The sequence below is a fragment of the Sciurus carolinensis genome, chromosome 2 (genome assembly GCF_902686445.1).
Source record: "Sciurus carolinensis chromosome 2, mSciCar1.2, whole genome shotgun sequence".
Classification (NCBI taxonomy): Eukaryota; Metazoa; Chordata; class Mammalia; order Rodentia; family Sciuridae; genus Sciurus; species Sciurus carolinensis.
Genome location: NC_062214.1, coordinates 134982694 through 135009981, shown reverse-complemented (window position 1 = coordinate 135009981; position 27288 = coordinate 134982694). Strand labels below are relative to the sequence as shown.

Below are 27288 nucleotides of genomic sequence, written 5' to 3'. Positions count from 1 at the left end.
TCCATCTCCCTTTCTTTCAGGGGCCTGAATGCTGAGGGCAGGAGCTGCCTTACTTGTGGTGACAGATTAGGTTGTGTTTTAAATGTTGTGATGGATTAAAGATGGCCATATATTTTTAGCTGCTTCTTCCATCAAGAGGTAGACTCTCTCACTGGCCTTTGGGTCTAGGCCAGCTTTGTGACTTGCTCTGACCAACAGAAAGGGGAAGGTATGGTGAGACATTGGCTCTTACTCCAGGCTTTAAATGCACTTTTTTATTTGTGGGAGAAGACTGCCCCATGAGAAGTCTGCCCCTGAGACCTCTGACATGAGGAAGCTGAACTATCCACATACAAAGATGCCATGCAGGGCAATCTACACCCTCAGGCGAGAACCCCAGCCCAGATGCTACCCAAATGCTGCACACAAACTTAGGTAAGACCCAGGAGCCACCCCACCCCCAACCCCTCAACAATCCACAGAATCATGAACAACATTAAGTCATTGTTATTTGAAGCTACTTATTTTGGGGGCCATTTTTTAACAACAGATAACAAAAACAAATATGCACACTAAAATTGGAGAATATAACAAGAGGGGTTTCTAAGGGTTGTTACTAATACATAAAAGAGGAGTTAGCAGAAATTGGGAATAGTGAGAAAATGTTTTTGTTAGAAGATGTCAAAGTTTTACTTGAAAAATAAATTATTAAATAAGCATATAATAAGTCTATTTTAACTATACATTTTTTTCAACTTCCACTATTATATTTTCAAATGTACAGAAGAGTTAAATACTGAATATTTATACCCAGGTATTTGCTACCCAGATTTGATAATTTTTAGTAATTAACAATGAAAAAGTTGTTTAATCTACTAAATAACCACACACACACACACACACACACACACACAAACACATGTTTTTGAGCAAATATTTCACAGTAAATTGTGAATGTTGATTGTTTCTTAAAGTAGTGGCAAAAAATAAAACATAAAATTTATCATCTTAATCATTTGTAAATGTATGTAGTTCACTAGGATTAAATACATTCAAACCATTGTGCAACCAATCTGCAAAAATTCTTTCCATTTCACAAAACTGAAACTCTATACCATTAAATAACAACCACTCAACCCTCTGTCCCTGAGTCCCTGGCAACCACCATTGTACTTTCTATATGATTACTCGAGGTACCCCATACAAATGGAGTTATATAGTGCTTGCTTTTTGCAACTGTTACTGGTTTAATTCATTTAGCATAATGTCCTCATGGCTCATCCACATTGTACCACATGTTGGAATTTCCTTTTTTTCCTTTTCTCTTTTCTTTCTTTCTTTTTTTTTTTTTTTTTCAGTACTGGGAATCGAACCCATGGTGCTCAACTACTGGGCTATATCACCAGCACTTTTGTTTTTAAATTATTTATTTATTTTTAAATTTTTTACAGACTGCATTTTGATTCATTGTACACAAATGGGATACATCATTTCGTTTCTATGGTTATACACAATATAGATTCATCATATATGTACTTTTTTATTTTGAGACAGAATCTCACTAATTTGCCAAGGCTGGAAGTTGGGATCCTCCTACCTCACCCTCACAAGACACTGGGATTACAGGTATGTACCACCATACCTGGTAGAATGTCCTTCCTTTTTAAGGATTAATAATATTCCCTTGTATTTATATGCCACGTTTTGTTTATCCACTCATCTATTGTTCATTTGTCAGTGGAACTTGGGTTGCTTTTACCATTGACTATTGTGAATAATGCTGCTATGAACATGGGTATATGAATATCTCTTCAAGACGCTGCTTTAATTCTTTGAAGTATATACTCAAAAGTAGAAATGCCGGATTGTAGGAAGACATCATGACATTTACCTCTGCATTTCAACAGCATGAACTTTGTACTCATAGTAACTGTTAGCTGATGCCTTGGATTTGCAGTCTGACTGTATTACTTTAATCAAGCTCCTCAAAATTGCTAGCCTTGGTTTCCTCATCTATTAAATGAGATAGTAAAATGCCTATCTCATCGAGTTGTTAGGAATTCTAAGAGAAAACTATATGTAAAAGCACTCAGCACAGTGCCTAACAGAGGGTGCAATGTGCTCAGAATGTGCAGGCTGCTGTGATGAAATATTTCTGCCATGAGCAAGCGAGTGCCGTTTAATCATTAATAGCACAAAAGAGTTATTTGCTATGCTTTTCACTTGTCATTTCAGATTTCCTAAAAGGGAAAGCTAGGCTCTCCACTATTATTTCTTTTTCAACCTGTTTTGCTTCCTTAAGTCCTTCAGCAAGGTTAGCATTTTCTTTTTTAACTCCTTACTCCTATATTGAGCATGCAATCCAGTCAAATTTAAAGGAGCATGCTCTATGGAATGACAAAATTTCAGAAATGATTGAATAAGACTTCCTCTTCTACTTGTTTTCCAGTTTTTGTTTGAACAATCAAATCACAGCTCAGTCCTTTCCAGTTTTGAGGTCTTAGTATGGCTGCTCATCCTTAGAATGAGTCAATACTTGCCCTTTGGGTTCCCTCCTGGGGGTTGTAAAGAGGGGACTCCTGTTTTAGATTGGAGAGCAAGCAATTAACCTCTAACATCCCTTCCAGCTCTAAGAGGACACCACAGGCTTTCTTTATGCTAACGCATGCACAAGAGAGTCTGCAACTTTTGTCTAGTGATAGTTCAAGATTAGATGTGTCTCTCTTCATGACACTCTACAATCCAGATGAAAAATAATGTAACAAGGATTGCCTTATGGGAAATGGATTGAATTTTTTAGTCAATACCAAGGGTAGTATAGTTATTCAAATTAACATAGATGTCCATGCCCTAGGCCAAAGGAAATTATTTGGGACTCAGAAGTAACATTAGGAGGTGTCCTCTGAACTCATGGTAAATCTGCATGGCCAGAGCCTCCGTAAAAAGTGTGCAGGAATGCAATGTAACTGCCCTAGCACTCCTGTGATCTTCTTGCACAGATGTCACTAGAAAAAAAAATCCATTTATTGTTGTTCAATACATTTTCCACTTTCAATGTGATATATATTTCAAGAGAACTTGATATATAAGCCCATGCATGATAAAACAAATCTATCGACTTCATTCATATCAAACCTGTTGTACAAACTTTGAATTGCTGAGCTAAGATGTGTAGCACAATTCTGAAATTAAGGCAACAGATACCTACTAACAGAAATGCTCAGTGAGCTCTGAGATGATTCTGAAAAACATTACTTACACTTAAAAAAGTAGAAAAAATCAAGCTTTAATGTATAAAAGATAACTTCTCACATGAATGTGTTCTTTAAAATAGCAAAAGGAAGTCACCAGTTAACTTTTCTAAGACACTGTAGCTCCACAAACCTTGAAGTAATAAATGAATAAACCAGGCAACATCATCAAATGAACTTTAACCATCTAGGCACCAAAACTACTCTGCCATAGTTGGTGAACTTGAGACTAACATATCTCATACATATCTTTCACTTTGAGAATTCTCAGCAAGATTCAAAATGTAATCCGCACTAGTTACCTCTTACTCTCATTTGTTAATGAATCTTTACTCCTCACCCTAACCCACCTTACCTCCATGACTTTTTCCACTGGTGGAACTTGTTCTAGTATCTACCCCACTGGTAATGAATTCCTTTCATCCTCAACCTCCTCTGAGAACATACAGTGTACCTTTTAACCTAATTGAAGCCTCTCTCTCTCCATGCCCACCTATGGGATGCTGCTTCTCTTTCTTCTCCTAAATGGAAGCTACTTACTTATCTCTCTTACTCCTGCTGTCCTACACGAGTTCACATGCATGCATGTATCTACCTAGGAGGTAAGAACAGCTTAGCTCTCCACTATTGCCAGATCATAACTCTTCTAATCACATGCAAAAATTCCTCTATTGATGGCCTCCTGCCCAGTGATATTATTTTCTCACCTAATTACCATGAACATTCCCATCCCTGCATTATTACTCTATTCTCCACTTGGGTTCATAGGAAATGCAATAAAAAATCTACCCATTTATTCAAAAGTCTACAACTAATATAAATCATCTAATGAATAAAACTGCACCTAGTGAAAAGAGATCTTTATTCATACATATTTTCATGTTTGTTCCTTAAAAGTACTTAATGTTTTCCCATAAATTCCAGATGTGCCTTTGCTTGCAGGCTCCCCAAGAAAACCTACCAGGTACCCTTTATGGCTTTCCTTTTCCTTACCTGTCCTCTAATAATTTTTAATTATTACTCTAAGAAGTATCCCTTGCCCCTCCAATCTCTCCTTTTCTCCACAGTCCTTTAGTATTTACATGCATAATTTTTAATCATGTTTGTTTTAGTCAGCTTTTTCGCTGCTGCTACTAAAGACCTGACCAGCGAAACTGTAAAGAAAAGTTTTATTTAAGGGCTCACACTTTCAGAGGTCTTAGTCCATAGAAGGCTGGCTCCATTCCTTGGGGCTTGAGGTGAGGCTGAACATCATGGCAGAAGAGTGTGGCAGAGAGAACCAGTTTACATGGTGATCAGGAAGCAGAGACTCTACTTGCCAGATACAAATATATACTCTAAGTCATGCCCTAATTCCCACCTCCTCCAGCCACACGTTACCAACTGCAGTTACCACTCAGTTAATTCCTATCAGGGGATTAAATCACTGATTGGGTTAAGGCTCTTACAACCCAATCATTTTTCCTCTGAACCTTCTTGCACTGTCTCACATGTGAGCTTTTGGGGGACACCGCATCCAAAACATAACAATTATGTCTTGTCATTTCACACATTGAATTTATTATTCAAATCTTCCATAGAATTTTGTTCTCTACAAGGGAATTGTAAACCTCATGAAAACATGGATTGTGGTTTCTATTTTTTTTATTAGTCTTTAACAAATATTTGCCAACCAATAGAAACAACATGATTAAAATTAATGCATGGAGATATTGTTTTTTATTATCTTTTGTTAAGAGATGCTTTCTTTTGCCAAAATATTTGGAGTGAGTCTGTGAGCAAACCAGGCTAAATTTTGCTGAAGTTAGACAGTAAAGTCAAAATGCTTCCTTGTTATTCAAATTGTGTTAGCCCTGGAGGTTCAGGTGTTCCTAGAATTCATTCAATATGTTTTAATATCCTGGAGAAACTTATCATTCATTTTATAGATGGATAATATTCTATATTTAGATGATATTCTTTTATTCTATTAGAGAGTACATTTTTTACATGTATTAAGAGGCCAATGGAAAGGAATAATTTTAGATAATAATAGCAACCATCATGTATTGATCTTCACTATGATAGATCAAGTATTTCATATATAGTTCTAATTCTTATTATTGTCATTTCACAGAGGAGTTGATTGAAGTTATAGGTTTAGGTAAGTTGCTCAAGGTCACTCACTTAGTGTGTATACCTCCTAGAAAAAATAATATTTTAACTGCTATGCATGATTTAAAAACCTTGCTATTTCCACCATGCCAAAAAGAGATTAATTATTAACACATTTTAGAAACAGTTACTTTATAGGAAGCATTTATACCAACATGGATATAGTTTGTATCTGACTGCTACTCAATTTACATTTCATGTTCAGACATGTTCTTTGGATTTTTCTAAAATTTTAATTATTATCATTTTATCTATAGTCAACTACTTATTTATAAAGTGTCTACTAGGTTCAGTCAAATAATGCCATACATAATATTCTGAAACCCAAGGGAAGTAAAAAAAAAAAAAAAAAAAAAAGCAGAAAACCATCAAATAACATACATCAACAACAAGAAAAATGCTGTACCTCAGGCTATATATATTGGAAACATTGCCTCTGCAGATTTTGAATAGAGTTCAACAAATTATGGGTAGTGTTTGAAAGGTAAAAGAGAAACAAAACTAAAAAAATAGCAATGCAACCCAAAGGGATACTTAGATAAAAATATATCACAACTAAAGAGATTCCTATTTTCCAAACTCCAAAGTGGGCATGATTCCCTGGTATAAGGCCTACAGTGACCAGTCATTACTTAAGGAATAGTTTCCAAAGTTTGACATGGTACAGTGACTGACTCCAGTTTAAAGTTCTAATAATTATGAGGATAATTTAAATACATGCAATTGACCCCCTAACTTTAAGTACTTATTACCATCAAAGTACTGATTAAGTACTTATTATCATCAACATCCTTTTTAGTTTGTTGTTTATTTGGATTTTTTAAATAATGCTGTCATCATTTTATATTCATAGGAGCTCAAAGGTAAGAGTGCTACAGCCAGGATTTTTGTACCTCAGTAACTAGCACTACGAGGATGAGGGGTGAGTTAGACATTTCATTTATAAATTCCACCACTGGGAACTGTACTTCAGCGAGGTGCCCTGGTAGTTGGTATCTAAATACTTTTCTGACTGGTTTCCCTCTCACAGGATCGCTTTAGATGGCACTGTGATTCAATAAACCACAGGGATACAGCATTAACTCTCAGTGTGTTAGAACTTGAATATCCATTCATATTACAATCAGGGAATTCAAATGATAGATTGTTTCTGGATCAGAGTTTCTCCAGTCAAGAATATTTTTATCTGATGAGAATGACTATTTTGACTTTGAGATATAAAACCCATAGAGATACTAATTCAAATACATTTAATCTGATCTCCATGCATTCCAACACTTCACTGCTACATCCTAGCTATTCTTTATAGGGAAAAACTTATTGTACTGCCAAAACACCCCCTGCCACCTCGAATGACAAGAGCATTCATGCATTTTCATGAGCTCATTTCAGGACAGGAAAAGCAAGTCCACCATTCTCAATAAATACTTTAAGATACTAAAACATTCTAAATGGATGCTTTAATTAAAGGAACAGCTAACAATTATATATATATATATATGTATATATATATATATATATAATGACCAATGATAGGAAATCATAAGCTCAAAAGTCCATCATGAAATTATGAATGGTTACTCCTATGCCCCCCAAAGTTGTGTACATATGTGTGTCTGTGTATGTGTGTATGTATGTATGTATATGGTTTTTTGTTTTCCATTTGATTTTGTTTCAATCATCCTCACAACATCTGAGAAAAACACTAACTATGCCATATACATTTCAGTCCAGAGTTTCTCTTCAAAGGCTGGAAGAATCAATAACCACAAGTATAAAGAAAATATACTTGTCAACCTATTCCATAATGTGAAATATCTATCAAAAATAATACTGAAGACATGATCAGGTAATTTGAAAGTATGAAGAATATTTCTGTGGTCAAGATCTTCAAGAAGTAAAAATGCCAACTCAATACTGCAATTTTTTAATCCAAACAGTAATTGGGTCATAGCAATTTAGAGAAAATAAAATATATTACTGCTGTTGTTACAAGAGCCCACAGGTGTGATTATCTAGCTGAATATTTCACATACACGCACAACAAAATTGTGATTTTTATCAACCAAGCTGTAAGGAAGTGTGAAGAAAACTGCAAGTCTCATTACAAATGCAACCTGGAGAAGAACATCTAGAAATCCATCTACAGAAGTCTAAAGACGACTGAGAAAAAAGATCAACACTAACATAAAAACAAATGGGAAACAAAAATAATAGTAACAGCAATATTAGTGAAAAAAATAATTATAACAATTTTCTTAACACCGTTCTGATCTAAAAAGACCTTTGGAGGATGTGTTTGTAGTTCAAAATTCTCCCATAATAACAACCATGATAAAATGGGACCACAATGTTGACAACTGCATTTTAGTATATCAAACACACGGGGTTGCTCTAAGGCAGTCTTCCCTTCTGAACTATTCAAAAGGAACATAACCTTCCTTGTGACCTAGTCCAACCATATTATTTACCCTTCCCCACAACACATCACACCCATTGACCCTCCATGCCTGTGTACCCTCCTTTTATTCTTCCCTTGATGAACTCCCACTTGTTCTCCAATATCCATCTCAAATGTTACCTTGGGTGTAAAGTCTTCCCTGATTCTCTCAGTCCAACTTAAATTGTTAACACATACCCTTGGGTAGTAACAGGCATTTGTTTGTCTCCACTGAATTTTTGGAAAGCCAGTACTGATTTTCTTTTTTAAAAATTTTCAAAGCTGGTATGATCCATGATAAATACTCAGTGAGAACTGGATGGCTGGAATGGATGGATGCATGTAGAAAGAAAGGCTGTGGTATCTCAATCCACATTCTGGTATTTTGAATTTAATTTTATAACAGTATTTGCTGTTGAATTATCTACCAGCAATATGAATTGAATGCCGATGATACATGCTCAGATAGTATTAAAAATATATCATATCATGCCATAAATAATTCTGATCAGAAGCTGTAGGTTATATAGGCAGTGTTGCACCTAATGTGTACCTACTTACTGGTATTTTGCAAGGAGAAAATAATACTTAAAACCACTAAAATGTCAGACCCACCTTACACACAAAATGTATTATTTTATGAATACTGCTTTTGTTTAAACAAAAACCACAATCAAGCAACATACAAACCAAGATATGGGTGTTTATTACACTGCTCCTATGGTCTTCAATATGTTCATTGTTTGTATTTAGATTTCTTATTTTTTTCTTTTTCTGTTACCATTTTAAATTACTGAAAGTATCTTGTCAAAGAAAAGCTAAGGTAGGACAATAAAAAAATCTAGAGAATACTCCCAACTTCAGTAAGAGAACACAATAAAAATATAATACTTCTTATAGCTTAATAAATTAATCTCTCTCTTCAAGGAAAGAAAGCAAGTGTGGCCCAGAGATCCTAGGTCAGTTTCGTGTTCTCATCCTGCAGAACCATGTATTAGATGGTGCAAACCTGAGACACCTCGCCCTTATCACTGGGTCCAAAATCTAATCTAATTGCTTTAAAGTCTAGAATTAAATGAAGAACTGAAAGTGCATAGTGATCCCAACAACACCAGCAAAAACCCATAAAAGTGTGGTAAGAGAGAGCTGTTTTTTCTCAGTACCAAGGTTGTTCTCTTTGAGGCATTGCTTTGAGGACTGTACATTTCATTCTACTGAATTTCAGTCAACTCCATGGTAGACAACACCATCCGTCTTATTTCATCTTTTTAACGGGGACTTGATGAGGTGACACTGGACTGATTCTTAAAAACACATTACCTGCTATGTGAGGCATTGTGTGACAGGAAGAACTATCTTGGTGACAGGCACCTGACAGCAGATTTGTTGATTTCATGGTCACTTCATTTAAAGTAACAACAGGGTGAAATATGCCATCTGATAATCTGTTTGAATGTTGACTGTGAAAAGCACTTAGCATTTCTGCCAGCTCCCACGACTACAGAATCTGTTCTTCAATATGTGAGGGTCTGTCTTCCTCTTTACTCCTTTTTATCAATTTTCTGCCCCCATCCCCTCTTTCTTCAGAGGAAATCCCCCAGTCATTTTCTAGAAATAAGGTTATTTGGAGACATTTGGCACCAAGGATAAACAGCTCTCCTTTAAGCCACATTCTTTTAAGATGCTATGCATTTCATAGTTTGAGGTTAGCAGGGGAGAAAGAGACCCCCTTTTCACACATCCACAGGCCATGAATCAGAAGAATACAAGACCCTTCTTAGAAAGTCATTTGAACTCTTTAAACTCTGATAGAGAGTGAGATGTGTACACTTGGAAATTGCACCTTTCATTTTCTAGTGTTAGTTAAAAAAACAGTAAGTCCAAGCACCCAAGGGTCACATTTGCATACGTTTCTTTTTTTATTCTTAAACTGGTGAAAATCACTTAACTAAAATGCTTAGCACCAGAAGTGTTTCAGATTAGGAGATTGCAGGTGGGGAAATACTTGCATAGATTTATTTTTTTTTAGTTCAACATTCCTAATCAAAAAATCTAAAATCCAAAATGCTCCAAAATCTGAAATAATTTAAGCACTGACATGACACTAAAAATTTTGGATTTTGGTGCAGCTCAGATTTTGGATTTTCACATTAGGGACACTCAAACTATAGTAGCAAAAGTGAAAACAAACTGGATTACAGCAATAGCAGGAAGGCAACAGCTCTCCATGCTTCAGTTTCCCAGAACACTCAAGCTGGAGATGTGGGTGCCGAAGGGACTGTCCTCCCTCTGCAGGGCAAGGACTCCTCACAAGGGAAAGAAGAAAACAATCTTCCCAAACTCCATAGCCAGCTGAGCTTTGGTCTTTTGACGTGCCGGGAGAAGGCAGATCCACAGAAAATAATTATCACCATGTTAGTCACAGTAATAATTTGTTCTTAGAAAGCATTTCCCAGTTCATTTCAAAAATTAAGCAATAAACATGAAATCTTCTAAAGGAAACCAACAGTTATGCTTGCCTTCTGAGTTGCTCCTTTAAAGTGGTAAACTAGCAGGAAAATCATAGGCTGGGCACAAGAGGCTTATGTGAAGAAAGGGTTAATCTCAGACTGCTGTACAAAATACTCAACCTTCTTAGATATCTAGAAATTAACTGTGCCAACTGTCTCATATCCTAATTGCTTGGAGTCCCACGCCCACCAAAGACTCAGCAGAACTGCCCAGCCCACACATCCAAAAGCCTTTTGGACATCAACATGCTTGAAGCTTTTTAAACAGCATTAAATATGAACCCAAAACAGCCCAGTTAAAATTTACACTTCCTCTGAAAGATTTTTGACATATTCAATGCTTGTGAAAGCTGAGGGCTGACGGCCTAGTCAAGTACAGTTGAGTGAGCAGACTGCCAGGCCCCCCACACTCCACCTCCAGGGCAGGTGAACCGTGACACGGAGGGACAAACCTCTCTTGCCTTCTGCATTCCTTTTTCAGAAAATATATTAAAAAAGAAAAAAAAAAAAAACTTCCTTCAAACTATTGTTTGATGATTTCTTTGTTTAAATAAACATCTCAATAGAAGTAGGCATTGCTAGCAACTGTCTACTCCATGGCTTCATCTGAATCTCTTCTAAGCTGTTAATTTCTCACCAAATTTCTCCCAGTGTTGACAGCTGGCCCATATAAGTTGGAGGGCTTTTATTTTATTTTTTTTCCTTCCAGTGTGTTTTTCTTTTCTAATTGATCCTTCTGTACCCAAGAAGCCACTTCACAATATTTAGCACTGTTTACCAAGGATATAAAGAAAAATGCCAGCTATATGTGGATGAGAAACTTTTTCTTAGATTGTATTACAACTCAAGCACTATTAATACAGTGTCATATTACTGCATTTATTTCTTTATTCAAACTTTTAAAAAATGCTTTTATCCAAAACTTCCTGTCATGTTGGGGTTAAAAAAAAAAAATGAGGTTTTGATGAAGTGCAAACAGATGAAAAGATTAGGGAGGAAAAGTATTTAAGGAGCATGTCTCTAAATCAAAACTAACAATTTTTCAAGTTACACTAACATAATGTTGTATATCCCTAAAGGCATGTGTGTGTGTGTGTGTGTGTGTGTGTGTGTGTGTGTGTGTTGGGGTATGCATCTACATGTGTGTGCTATTTTAAATAATTATATATTGGTCCCTATAGAAAAGGCCAGCTCTCTTCAGCACATTTCCAAACTTCATCAAGCTCTTCAGAACTGCATACCTGTGAAGCTTCCTGATATTTGGCATTTGGTGTAAACCATTGTGTGAACCCAAGCTTCATCACTTCCATTTTCTGCCATCTGGAGGATAATGAAAATGAAATAAAGACCAAAAAGTGTTTGGCTTTGTTGTTGGGGGGCGGGGCACACCCAAGGTATTAAGTTATTCAAACACCAGTAATGTATGGCATTGCACATTCTCACTGTCACAGCCTTTGTTGAAAAGGATTTCCCTGACCTTTCCTGTAACCAGCAAACAAATAAGCCCTCTCGCTCAGCGGGAGAGAGGCACTGGTCCATTAGATCATTAAGCAGTTCTATTCAGATACCCCCCATTCTCCTGTCCTTGGCCCTGAAGAGGGAACTGGCAGTGGTCCAATCAGTCAGAGAGAAGGCAGGCAAATGTGATTGCGTACAGGATAGCTTGAAATGTCGCAGCAGGACCAAAGTCGCAGAGCAGACAGCACTGAGGGGAGGATGTGGCGCTACACAGGGGTAGTGTTCCAACAACGGAAGGCTGGTGTTTCAGTCTGCCAAACAACGTAATGACTCACCCAGGCAGGAAAATATTACCACCATGGGGATATTTGGAGCGTCTCAGTCTGAGAGTAATTAGGGACTAAACTACAACAGCATGCTTCAGTGATGAAATGAGAAAATAAGCAATACCTCTGTCAAGTTCTGATTGGCGAGTATTAAATGAATATGGGCTTCTATCATCTCTGACCACAAACTAGGAACTTGTAGCAGATTGTCAGAATGGAGAACTATTTCCACATTTTCATGAAATAAGACAGCACACAAATGTGTGTATATACACAAACACATTAAAAAAAAATCCTGGTGAGGTGAAAAATGTTACAGTTGGCAGAAAGAGTTTTAGGGAAAATCATTACCACAATTATATAATTCATTTCTATAGCAGGCATTTGCTCATCCTGAAGCTTTTTCCACCCCTAATTACAATGTCTGCAAAGAAGGAAAAAATGAGTCCAGGATAGCAAATGCTAACATTATCATTTTATTCATAAGAATGATATACAACTTCCGAAATAAAAAGCACATGTGTTTAATGCATTTAGGTAACAGAATTATTTTACTTATTAGTATCAGTTGCACAAATATAAATTCTCTGGCAATGAGGACAAATGTTAATTTTTATTTCTTTGTATTTTCAAATTGTGAACAATTTGTATTCATTAGACAACGCAAAAACCTCTTTTCCCTTATAATTGTAAAGTGACATTATAATTAAATTGGATAACCTCAGCAGCATCTGCAAGTTAAGGAATCACTTATAAACTGACTGGCTGGACAAAGCGCAGGTACATTAAACCACCAAACGGAGTTACACATCAATAAGCCTTCATTGCAATGGCCAGGTCAGAACCTCAGTCACACAGAGAGAAAAAGATTAGTCAGCCTGGAAGGCCTTAGAAAGTTGACAGTAAGAACATCTCCTCAGAGGAGCCCTCCCTTGGATCTTCCAGAGGGCTTCCTCTGAAACTTGAAAGACACTTGTTTGACTCCCCCCACAGAGGTGCTGTGTCCCCTTCCACCTCCCCTCCAAAATTCATTCTTACAGTATCAGTCTCACCCAAATGAAATAAGGGGAAAACACAAATTATCTCTCTTCTCAATATGAACAACCTCTATTAGGCCAGGTTAATAAACTCTAATAGATGTAAGGGCTAATACAATATTCAGCTATTGACATAAACATAAATATAAATTTCAAAGAAAATAACCTACTTTAGTAAAACTACCTGTGCAATAAAAATTAATGAACTCCAAATGATTCTGCACATCTCCACCAAATTGCATTTTCAGGCTCACATCTTCAGGACATGCTGGGTGGTTTGATGCATTCCCACAATTCATCTTCCTGCTAAGCCAATTTTAATTTAAATGCAATTAAAGGCTCAAAATGAACATTATGTATTAGATAAAGCCCCGAATCTGCAGACTATCATAAATATGATTTTCAGAAAAATTAATTACAAGCCATTAGGGTACAAGTCATCTTACTGCAAATGTTGAGTTAAATTGCAGAATTAGTTTGTTCGTTCCATTAAATGTTAAATACTGATTTTGAGCTTTGTGCTAATTTAATATCACTAGGTCAGTTTATAAGAAAAATGTTATTTATAGTTAGAACTTCTGAAGTGTCTTAACATTCCTTACTAATTAAATAATATGACTTTTTGAAAAGAGAGAAAAATAATCTGAACTGTTTGGTTCAAATATTAAGAATATTAATTTTCACATGTTACTCTTTTATAATTACATCATATCATAGATTTCGTATTATTTTTATGCACTAATTTAAATATTCTATTTTTCCCTATGTTAAAAAAAATAGGGAAAAATACTACAGGTTGAGCACCCCTAATCTGAAAGTCTGAAATTCAAAATCTGAAAATTTTAAAGTACCAACATTTTACTCAAAAGTTCTAGATTTCAGATTTTCAGGTTAGGGATGCTCAACTGGTAAAGTCTGTGCAAATATTTCAAAATTAGAAAAAGGTTGAAATTTGAAACACTTCTGGTTCCAAGCATTTCATTTAAGGGATGCTTAAATGAAATATATAAAAATATATAGTGTTGGTCTAAAAGCCCAAAGGCACGCAACCACCCTCTTCCCCACTCCCAGGCCAGTACACCATAAATAAACCAAGAAATCAATCATCCAATGTTACTGCTTGCCTGCAGAAAATACCAGGAACAAAAGAAGATGGAGAATTTTCATTGAAATTGCTGTGTCCACTTTAACTTTTGGTAGACATGTTCCCTAAACCATGTGGTAATTTCAGTATGTCATAATAACGTGACTCACTGGTGGAAAGAGTTCAGAGAATCCAATGAGATCCTGTTGCCTTTGGTATACCATTGATTGATTTAGTCATTCAATTAAAAATATGACAGTGATATTTTTAAAAGGCTATAAAATCCGGGTTCAGTTTCAATAAATCTCTTAATTTCCAATGACTGATATTAAAAAAAAGAAACTCCTCCCACATACTATTTAGTTGTGGTGACAATACAATCAGAAAAATTTTGACTCACAAAAAAATCATTAAGTTGCTAAATTCAAAGTAAAAATAAAATAGATATCAGGTGAAAAATGATTCCCATCTCTCATTTTCAGTCTTTGCAAGACAACTTTCTATCTCAACTGTTCACTTGCTCTTACATTGATTTCCACAGTGGTATTTCACTAAAAACAGAATTGCCTTATATGATTTAGGCAGATTCAGCAGATACATTATTCAAATTGCTTTCTTCTCAGACTATGTACATATAGCTAACTTAAGAGGCCAAGTGACTAAATAACAATTTAGGGAAAATTATTACAATATTTGTTTGGAATACAATAATGACTCTAGAAAAAAAATGACAATTCCTTCCCTCTGCTTCACCCATTGTGGATGAAGCCCTAATCCCACACTTCGGAAAACATTCAATTCCTTATCAGCTTTCTAGTTAAGTCCTTCCCTTTCTCCAGGGCAATGAGATTATTTGCCTATTTTTGCCTCTTGTCTACTTCTGCCTCAAGACACACCTACAGCAGTACTGGACAAAAACAGATAACTATGTCTATAATTGGGACTGAGTATTGGTCTAGGATGTCTGAAGTGCTGATGATTCCAAATGAGACCATGAGTCCATATTAATTTAGCATCTGCATATATGTAAAGTTTATGTAATAATTTCACCAATCCTGGAACATTTGTTAAAACAAATATTTTCAAATATGGGGAGGTGCTATTTATAAAAATAAAATAAACACATATACACCCTCACAATAAAAGGATTTCCTCACAGCTTGACCATGAATGCTATACAAGCCTAGCTAATACCTTTACACTATTTGGTATAAGTATGTTAAGCTAAAATATAAATAGTCCCAATAATTTCCCAGAACATATGTTCAGAAATTAATAACAGGGTCAATGTCACACATGCAGTTCTTAGGAAACATATTTTTTTCTTTGTTCTTAATTTAAATTCCTTATGATTAGGAGGTGATGTGGGGGGAAAATGTATGGACTCATAAAACTCCTGGCTCCTAGAGGTCATTCAGTCAATCATCTACATCCTATTTCTTCTGCATGTCTGCTATGTCCCACAAACAGCAATTTAAATAAATAAAGGTTGTGTTTGAAGACTAACTTTCTTTGAGTCATTTAAGGTTATTGTGTAAAACAGGATTCAAACTAGATAATTTAATTTCTACTTTTGAAATAACTTAAGAGTTCAAAAAGATAACTAAAACCCATGGTCACAGAAGAATCCATTCATTCCATCAAACATGGACTATTATAAATAGTTCAAGTTCTACATTAAATCATATAAATGGTTTCCAAGAATGAACTTTGTAGGAGGACAGCTAAGGGTTTTTCTCAAGACCTTAAAATGAGCTATTAATAAAAACTGGAATTAAAAATTGATAGTGCTCTCACATATTTCTATACTATAAATCAATATATCCCAACAATAATAAAAGCACAAAACACCACATTATTGGAAATTGAAACCTCTTCCTTTCTTCATTTCCTCATCCTGGCTGTCATTCTGTGATAAACAATACTATGATACACAATGGGATGTTTCACTTCCTTTCTTAAAAGTGCACATTTGTGTACAATGAATCAATATGCAGTCTATAAAACTAAAAAATAACAAAATGATAAATAAAAAAGTGTCTGCCTCCTAATGTTATGAATAACTACTTTGAGGCAACAAACCAACTTTGAAGTTTTGTTTGATTGTCCATTATAGAAACCAAATTCCATAATTACAGACCATCAATCTACTTTTGCTAATATTAAGAAAATGGACAACTTCTATTGTTCCCCCAATGTCTTGGAAAGTCCAGAAAAGAATCAAGAAATGAAAGAATAACTGTAGAATAATTCTGATTCTTTAAACATGTATAGTAATGCTTCTTTATGAATGTAATATTTGCAGGCTGAACTTTGATCTTTTACAGTGTGAATAAGAACTAGAAATTTACATAGTAAATGCCTTATAATAATTAATATCAGTATTCTCAAATGTTATATAGATTTTAAAAAGTAGGTTAAATTTTAAGTAAGTAATAATTTTCCTCTGTAAATTATAAACCTATAATTGGCTGTCCTTTTACATAATTATTCTGACAATTTCCATTGTACATTCTCTGTTGGAGTACAACAATGTCATTACCACTAAAAAGTCACAAGTAACTTTTAAAATGAAGATTCTAAATTTCACCACACTACTTCAAGGATTAACAAGAGGAAGAGCACCTGAAGACAAAATTCCAGAATAAATCCTATATTGTTCAGTATAAGTCCAATGGCCAAAAGTCACAGCTTTTCCAAATAATAGTCATGAGAAGTCATTTTTAAAGATGAGAAAGTTGTGACTAAGTTTGATCAAGAGCTTAGATGCTAACATCCTTTTTGGTCCTGATAGAAAAGAAAGATATTTAAAGATAATATTAAACGTGAAAAAACTAACCTCTGTTGGCACTACCCACTAGTAGACATATTTGGTAAGGTAGATTGTTAGTGGGAATGAAGTTATCATTATGGATGTTGGCATAACTTTTGAGGATTTTGATCTCATAAAAGTTTAGGACCATGTTTTATTTTATGCCTTTTTACTGTATTTCCAACTATCCTCTTCCAAAACCTAAAAATAATTCTTCATTTCAGTTTCTCTTCTGCATTTTTTTCCCTTTGATGCATAGACTCAAAATGATAGTTGGATTTCACCACTTTTTCCCAAGTTACAATTTATTTCAATTTTCTTCTGACCACCACTGACGCTTGTTAATTTCTGAATTCTCATCCATCACTTTTTGAGTTTCACTTAGTTCCAAGCTGCAGGACTAGAAATGTCATCATTCTTTCATACCTTAACCTATCTCTTTCCTCCCAGTGTTGTGAAATTCCTACATTGAAGTTTCAATGTTCTTCCATAAATATTCTTCCTAATTCCTTAATAACACCATTCTTACCAGTGGGAAAAAAAATTGTTTTCATATCCACATACATATAAGTTGTTTTACACAAATACTCCCCTCCTATGTCCTCCTCAAAATGTATACCTGTTAATTAGTTTATTCATTAATTTAATCATCATTTGTTAGCTTATACTACCTATCCAAAATATATACTGAGAATCCAGTTGGGTCCTGAGACTATGTTTGTGTGTCAAACAGACAAGGTGCTACTTGTCTGAAGCTAAAACTCTGGAAGGGACAAGATAGTACACAGATTTACAATTAAATTATGTCCGAAATAGGTCAATGTCCCCTTGAAACAATTGTTGGCCCACTTCTTTTATATTATATGAAACTATATTCACATAGATACAAGAAAGTTAGTAGCTATTAACATACTATGGGGAAACAATGACAAATATAAAAATACTAAAAATGAGTATACTATTGATGTATCATGTAAGAAAAAACTTCTCTCATGTATTACCAATACCATGATACTTAGAGAGTTAATAGTTTATATTGCTGATTTGTTTAAGCCCTTGTATCATTCTTGTATCTGACTGTCTGTGCATATAAATGTTTAAATAATGTTATAAAAACATATTAACTTTTTCATAAACTATCATGTAATTACATTCAAATCCAAATTATTCTTTAACCTTCAATTCTCTAAGAGTACCCACTGTGCTTAGCTTTGGGGAGCCTGTCATAGTGAACATGACTGAACAGAAGCCTCTCATGACTTCCCATTATATCCTACAAGTTTGCTGACATAATGATCAAAAAAATTTGATCAAACTTTTCAAACTTTACAGTGGAATATACTTTACACACTTCAAATATGCTGCAGAGGCTGAGTTGTGGTAAATTAAGGAATAATTTTTGGACCACAGTAGCTTTGTTAAATCCCAGCTGGTAGGCCAATATTATATGTGTTCATGACAACAGTTAAGCCAATATTATGTGGTAGTTCATTACAACACTCGAGATAATATGTAGTAGTTATTGAAAGTAAGGTTTGTTTTACTATCCCAACTTCAAGGCATAAGGAGCAATAAAATGCACAGCTTGCAAGCCAAAAAAGTGTAATATTTAAAACAAGATTTTCACTTCTTTCTTATATGTATTTAGAAACAAGACTTTCATAAATAGCTACCCCAATCAAGCAACATTTTTCACTTGCATAATACTATCCTAGACATTCTAAAAGATGCTTATGTTTCCAATCAAATATAAACTGAAAACTTCAAACACTTTTTAATCACAAAGAATGGTATCCAAAGTCCATTTTAATTAAGATATTGAGAGTGGTCTTACATGGTTACCTGAAATACTGGCAAGTCTTGTCATTCTTCTGATTTAAAAGTTGACCTCTGTGACATGGTTTTGAATTACCATAAGGATGACCCACATGTACAATTAAATTACATCTTTTGCATGATCTATAACACATATGCTTGATGCTTATAGAAATCACTTCCTACTCAGAAATCACTACATTGAACTTAACTGTTACAATAATTCACTAAGTGAGGTCAAGTAATGTTCTCAATATTTTTCTAAATTTTAATTTTTTTCCACTGCAGAGAAAAAATGCTCTGGAATATAGCATATTTTCTTCATTGCTTCCCCCCCCTTTCTCTTCCTTTGTAGCATTAAACCCTTCTAATCAAAAGAGAGAGGGGATTCAACTTAGCACATACTTAAGTGCAAAAAAAAATTTCAACTCAATTCAGACTTAAGATCAAAAAAGGATGTACAGATGGATGGTTCCAAGGCAAGGAGGGAGCGGGGAAGGAAGATGGGAAGAAAGATGGATGCAAGGAAAAAGAGCATGAGGGAAGAGTAAAGAGAAAAAATGTTCATCTAGGATTTCAGGTAAGGTATTATTCAGGGAGTCAAATTATGTAAGCAGAATCTGATTTTTCTTTATCTCCTAGTTCTGCCTACAACCTTATGGGTTTCAACCTCAGGTTTCGTGAGGTAGTCAGATGGCTGCCAACATTGTCAAAACCACATTTTCTGAGGTTCAAATCCAATAGAATGCAGTAGGTTGTTGTTCTTCTATTCCCAGCAAAGGTCTCACATGTCCATCACTAAATCAGTAACTACCCATGACCTGAATATACAGAGCACAACCTGGGAAAAGTGAGTGATAAGCCCAGTTCCACAATCACAAACAGAAACAACTCTACCCAAATCAAGGGATAAGAAGTGAGATAAAGATGGTATCTCAGAGGAAAACTAAATTTCTAACATGAAGAGGACAGTGAATGGAAACTAGGGAGCAAAAGTAGCATGTTTACTATTTTATCCCAGTCAAACTTTGGTATATGAACATAGAGCAATGGCAGCTCCAGAAATTCTCTATTGGGGGCCTTAAATTAAGGTAAGAACCCACTTGAAAAGGTGCAAATGAGCCTGTCATGCATCTTCACTTGCATAGCAATCTCATTTTTTAATTTAAATTGCATATTAATTGAGATGATTTGGCAGTGATACAAATTATTAAAAGAATACAGTCCCCCAAGGCCACCCCTGAAGCAGTCACCACTTACTGGATGCAGTTAGACTTGGTAAATAGGAGAAAGATCATTTCTGTTCCTGTTTTTCTAGTTATTCGAATCCCAGATATGTTTACTCAAAAAATATTGTTGGATTATAAATAATATTTATGGTCTTTGTTCATTTACATAGGAAAGAACTTCAAAGGTGAAACAATTGACTATGAAATTACATTCTCCCTTAAACATTATCCTCCTGCAATCCTTTAAAATAAAGACTGTATTGTATCTCTGCAATCAACCAGAGAGAAAGAGAAAAAATGTAGAATAAGATAGTCCTTGACAGGAGAAAAAAAGTTAGCAAGATTTAGAAATAAGCCTAACCTTTGGGATCAATATTTTGATTTGTTCATGTAAAGTAAAGTGATCAGCAAAGTTACAGCAATTTCTAAACACAGAGGAAAGTTGATCAGTCTTAGCAGGCATAAGTGCCACTGAAGAGCAGTCTCAGAAGATCTCCCTGAAACTTAATCTTTATTCTGGCACAATCTGAAAGAGCTAATTGGGAAAGCACCAAACATCTGGGTGGGTTCCTGAAAACCACCACAGACCTTTCACTGCAGGAAGTGCCTCACAAATATTAATAACCAATTGCTCCCAAATTGAGCAGGGTACGATGAAATCTCTGCTCTGTACACCTTTAGAAAGCCGCTCCTAAGGGAGGGCTAGGAGCGGGTGCTCATCTTAAGCAGGCTGAAATGTTGGAACGGTTGAAGTGACACTCGCTGTGATGATAAATAACGCCTCTCTCACAGTGGCAGTGGCAGTGCCAGGCTCCCCAGTGAACTAGGGAGCTCAGAAAGGTTCTCTGGAAATAGTTGGAAATGTCAGTGCTCCCACCCTCCTAATGGAAAGATAAGTTTCTTTCTATATGCAACAGCAGGGTTCCTGACAGCAGGACCAAGGAGAAATGTAAACATTTATTTTAGTATGTTTGTTTTTGTATATATTTATTTCATATTTGTCATGAGTCAAACTACTGATGATCATAGGTAGTATTTGGCTACTGAGCAGCATTTTTAGTGAAACACATACTCAGCATCTACAAGTAAAAAACAATGATAAATGAGAATAAAAGGGAGATTCAGGGAAGAAAGAAAAGCCTTCTTTTATTCATTATGGGAGCTGAGCACTGCAATTCTGTGGTTCTTCTCTGTTATATTATGAATAACAGTATATATAAATGCTTCCAGGTAATTATGATAAAGAACATTTATTGGAAGCCTATGATATATGGCACAAATCTGTGCTTTGTGTGAATAAACTTGTTTAATACTCATAACAACCTAGAAGTATAGCTCCTCTTTGTACAAGTGAGGAAACTGAGGCAAAAGGAATTTTGCAGTTTGCTGAGATAACACTCCCAGTAAATGGCAAAGCTCAGATTAGAACCAGGCAGTGTGCATTTCAAGCCTATGTTTGCAGCTCAATATTGGCAATATAGCTTCATTTTACTTATGTAGATGGTTCATGTAAAATCAAATTCTTTTTGATTTTTTCATGTGTCATCACTAAATATGCAAAGAGAAAAAAGGATGAGAAATAGGTTCTTGAGGATCACAGTGAAGAAAAGAGTGTGATTTTTCTAAAATAACATCCAGCCCTGCCTACTGGCCTAAGCACAGAGTCTGCCCCCTACCCCATGGAGGAACAAAGCTTGGTTAGTGTACCTGAGTCACAGCTTGGATGGAAAAAGGTCTTTTCATCCACAGGTGTCTCTTTTCTGTCCAGAAAAACAGGCATAACTTTACCCAATCTGATAAAAATTATTAGCCACAATGTTCTCATTTATATAACTGTAACTGAATGTTTCTTACTTACATATGAACCAAAAAGAATGAAGTGGAAAAATTTCTATTCAAAATTCTGTGGTTATCATAAGACACCAAATTTTTATACAGATTGCAAATCTGAGTGCATATCTATATGATATATACAGTCATATCCACATCTAAACATAATGGTGATATAGAGGTGGTTAGCAGCTGCACCCCAGGTGTCCTCGTCTTTTAGGAATACATTATCTAAGACATACAGAACTTAATAGATTTAAATCAATACTCTGAATTAACAACAGAAAAGAAATGCTGGAAAGGCACAGACTGGTAGGCATGGAAGAATCCACAATTATGAAAGGAAATTACAACCTTTTAGGTGAAGTTGCCACTACTGAGTATGTATGGGTACATACATACATGGGTACACATGTGTGTTTACTCTATACTTGTGAACATGTATATGTAATAGATAATGACTTTGTAAGTAAATAACCATGAAAGGAGACACTGAAATAATAGTAAGATCTTCAATGGAGAAAAAAATCTCTCTTACAGGAATTACATTTAAGCTTTTTGCAAATGTTCTTTATACAGGAGAACTGAGGTTCAAATCATTCTGCTGGTAGCAGCATCTGAAAATCAAGACTAATTCCTAAGTTTTCCATTACAGCTTGCATTTTTACTGTTTTGTTTAAGGGAAAAATTTTTAAGAAACTGAGAGTCTTCATCTTTCAGTAATTAAAAAGGGCATATGTTATGTCCTGCATTGCTCAAGGATGTTAGTATTTGCAAAGCACTACAGCAGACACAATCAAATGAGTTAATGTCCTTTCATTAGTACAGGGAAACAATATTGAAGTCTTAGCTTGCTGAAAGACAGGATTTCTGATTCCATTTCATTCTGATTGTCTGTTTTTTTGTAATGAGCAAAAAATATATCTTAAACTCTTAGCCAACAAATGAAACCTTTATTCTTTCTAGGACAAATATTTGAATCAATATTACTTTTTTAAGGACTCAATGAATATTTCTGTATTAAAACAAAATATGTTGTATAAGAAGCCTAACTAAAGTTTAGGAAGAGGATAATTAAGTTTCAATTGTTCACTGTAGTCATGCTTTTTTAGAGACAACCTATTTTCTTTAGGCAACGAAGCTGAAGTTACTCTGTGAGGTTGAGTTGACAGCAGTAAGTAGTTCTTTGTATTTAACTAGTTTTTCTGGATAGATCTTTAATTTGAAGAATATGATGTGCCTCATTTTTGTAGCATTCCAAATGCTATCTGGAAGTCTTGGAAATGACAGAGTGGTGTTAGGAATGACAGCAAACTATGTGCCACACACACTGGCAGGCTTCTGGAATCAGCAGAGTTTTTATAATGAAACCTCTTATTAATGTCTCCTCTTAAATGGGTGAAATTAAAAACATAAAATTTAGGACTTATCCTTAAGTCACTACTTATAGAAGCTGGGAGATATTTATCCTGGTTTTGGTTCTCACAGCTTAGCTTTTTCAGGCTTATTTTGGGAAATTTCTTTTTTTTTTTTTTTGTACTCAGCGTAATCTCCACCCATCCCCCAACCATTGCCAGGAAGGGGACAATGGTCATATTTTAACCATCTCTGCATAGTAGATAGAATAGTGTTGTACACATAATAGATAACTGGTGTTTGATTTGTTTTCATTTAAAAATATTCTTGCATAACTACATTTTTGTGATTCCAACAACATAAGAGGTTGTCATTTTTTTCTAATCTTAGTAATAAACAAATTTTGTCTATTTTTTCATGAAATTATCTTTCCTTCTTAGAAGCCTAAAAATTCACTCTCTGTGAATCCAAACTACTCCAAGCTCCCAAATATCACAGTATTACAAATATGAGAAGAAGGTGCCTTGTGACCTGCCTCTACCTTCCTCCTAGGTGGCTTCAGCAAAGGCATACCTCATCAGTCCCTCAGCATTCCAGAGACACACTCACCACTGATGTTGTCAGTGCCCTTTGACCTAACCGTCTAGTATGGACATGGCAATTCCTGTTCATCTTTTAAGTTACAGTACAGATATTCCTTTATTCAACAAATAAAGATGTCTTTATTGTTAAAGACATGCCAATCACAAGGTAATGGGAATACAACACCAAGTCAAAGAATTTCTATCCTCCTTTCATGGAGTCTACAATCAGAGGAAGAGAGAGGTATTGAAACAATCCCTCACAGTTATGGATGTATAATTACAAGGGCCATGAAGGGAAAGATTTGAGCCATTGGAAGTGTATAACAAAGGAAGAGAACCTAGACTGGGGCATCAAAAAGGCCACCCCAAGGATGAGACAGCAGGTGAGATCCAAAGTAAAACTGGTCAAAGAATGGAACGCAAGGCCAGGGTAAGACTATGCCTTTGTGGTAAACAAAACCACAAAACGTTTAGACAACGGATTAAGTGCAATAAGAAACCACTGAAGAATTTTCCACCAAGCCATCCACTGCCACCCAGGCAAACAGTTAGCGTTTTCTCTTCAAATGAACCAAATTTGTATTTTTCTCATGGCCTCACTGTATCGAGCCTTGTTCTGTGGTTATTTGCACATGTATTCTCTTACACATTTTTGCCTTATTCAGCACTGGCACAACATGTTGCCTACAACTGTTCAATTGATGTGGTCTTACTGGATTAATGATTTGTATGTTAGCACTCAAAGATTTTTTTTACCCTGAGGTGTCTAATGACTAACAAACCTGTTTATTTTTTATATTACCTTAATACTCTAACTTATTTATTCTGAACTCTTAAGTATTGAGTAAGTTAAAATCAATATTATTTTGATTTCTTGCACTTGGCCATAATGCAAATATAGCGCTATAGTTTTGTAATTTTGCATCCTTTTTAGTTAGTTGTATCCTTTTATAATCATAAGATTCATTCCTTTTTTCAAGGTTAATTATCTACTGTTCATTAGAAGTCTTTCTTTTGCATCTACTACTCAGTCAGATTAATTTTCCAACATATTTTTAACATCATTCATTTAGAAATGATTAAGAAAAATTCGGTTGCTATCCTAAAGTGTTTATTCCTATGTTTTAATATCATTATATTCATTGAGGCACTTGAATCATATTATTCCTTCAAAAAGTTTTTTGAATGTTTTAATAACGTCTTCATAGTCGATCAACATTTTTGATCCTAAATCAGTGTTCGATAAATGTTTATGTATTGAGAGGGGAAACAAAAAGAAAGGGGAGAGTAAAAAAGGGATGCATTTCAACACTTCTACCAGGCCCAATTTTATCTTTTTCTGCCTTTAAATTAAGCTTTAAAATAACTCTGGCTATGCTCTTAAATTGATTTTTGGTTTATTTTTCTAATTCATTTTACTCCAGTTTTCTTTTCTACATCCTAAAATTTTAATCTTAAACAGAGTAAGCAGAGGACAAAAGTAGCTGAAGAAAGGAGGAGTCGGTCCAGAGTAGTTAACATACATGGCTCAGTGCAGGACAACCAGCAGGAGATGCTCTATTCAGAGGAAATAAGTAGAGGTTGAGCATCTCCAATCCTGAAATCCGAAATGCTCTGAAGCGCCAAACTTTTTGATAACTGGTACTTACTCAGTAAATCCTATCTATGCAAATCACTAAAAATCTGAAATTTTCTATGAAACTATGAAATCTGAAATTCTTCTTGCCCCAAACATATCAGATATGGGACTCTCAGTCTGAACTATAATATCTTGTGGGTCACCAGAGCAGTTATGAAAATGAGTGGCAGGATGGTTGTATTTCAAATATCTGCCTAACAAGCACTGATGGTGTTGCTAAGATTGCTTCACGGTTATCCTTATATCCCTCTGCAGCTTTAAATATCCTCTTAATCGTAGTAACTTTAAAATTTCTCGGTCTCTTGAAACTTTAGTGCCTTGTTAATATATTTCCTCCAAAAGAGTCTGCCTTGCATCAGAGCAAACAAAATATACTTAACAGAAATGCACAAGGATTATTAGTTAGGACACTAGAGAGCACACAGTTCAGCCATTTATAAAATGTGCCCTTGAAGGGTCAGAGGGAGATGAGTGGGGACCTCTACTCAAAAGCAACTACAAGAAAACTTCTTTATCTGTTTTATTTGTTGATAGTTCTGGGCAAGATATCTTTGTAGGAGGTCTCCTCAACTTTAAAATAATAATAAAAAATAAAATATAAAATAGTCAACTATCCAGTCTTTTCCTCTTATGGAAAATTTCTTTTCTATGAAACGTATCTCATATGCATTTAAAATAAAGAAAAACATGTCTTTTTTATAGTAGAAATGTGTAGTGGTGTTTTGGGGGTTTTTTGTTTGTTTTTCACTTGTTTTTTGATAAGAGGAATAATTAAGAATTAAAATGCAGTCACTCCTTTCTACCTAATCTAAAGTAACTCTATTCTTCCCTAACCATCCTCCCTCTTATTGTGAATTAGCATCCACATACCACAGAAAACATTTGGCCTTCGGTTTTTTGGTTTGCCTTAATTTGCTTAGCATGATATTCTCCAGCTTCATTCATTTACCAGCAAATGCCATAATTTCATTCTTCTTTAAAGTTGAGTAATATTCCATCATATATATATATATATATCTCACATTCTCTTTATCCACTCATCTGTTGAGGGCACCAAGGTTGTTTCCATAGTTTAGCTAGTTTGAGTTGAGCTGCTATAAACACCAATGTGGCTGCATCATGGTAGTATGCTAATTAGGTAGAGGGGAGTGAAGGGAGGGGAGGGATATAGGGGTGGTGGGATGGTGAAGTGAGACAGACATTACTGCATGAACCATGTGATTCTGCAGTATGTGTGGTCAGAGAGACGGGAGGTTGTACTCCATCTGCGTATGATTTATCAAAATGTATAGATGCATTCTACTATCGTGTACAACTAATTAGAACAAATAGATTTTTTTTTAATGTAGTCAAATTGACCATAAGGAAGACTTGCCAATAGAAGAGAGTCCACATATCCAGCAAGGATTCCCAGGGAATGTCAAGGACAAACAGAGTCCAAGTCTGGAGTCTTCCTGGGTTGACAGTCTATTTTCCTTCCTAATTCAATGAGGGACCATCATATTCTGGGGCTACAAAGCAAAACATAAAGTTTGCAGGGAGAGCCATGTGCTATTGCTTTGTATAATGGATAGCCTGTGTTTTACTGTTAACTATGATGCTTTTTCAAATGGATGCTTTTATGAAATACACCAGATTTAAAGTTCATCAAGAGAGAACACATATATAGTAGGTATACTGATGAAATACATAATTGTTCAATGCTCAAGCACACTATACCACATGAGGCAAGTAGCATGAACTCCTGGCACTGTTTCCTGAAATGCATCCTTCTTGATTTATCA

At 35.2% G+C, this 27288-nt stretch overlaps 1 protein-coding gene across 9 annotated transcripts in view; it reads right to left on the bottom strand.

Moving 5' to 3' along the window:
• Positions 1 to 27288, bottom strand: part of Npas3 (neuronal PAS domain protein 3) — an 829271-nt gene that overhangs the window by 468213 nt on the left and 333770 nt on the right. Inside the window, exon 2 of one of the 9 annotated variants that reach the window (XM_047540512.1) lies at positions 11576 to 11654. The exons of the other annotated variants lie outside the window; for them this stretch is intronic. Coding sequence (XP_047396468.1) covers positions 11576 to 11654 — 79 coding nt within the window. The remainder of the gene's footprint in view (positions 1 to 11575; positions 11655 to 27288) is intronic. 9 annotated transcript variants of the gene reach the window in all.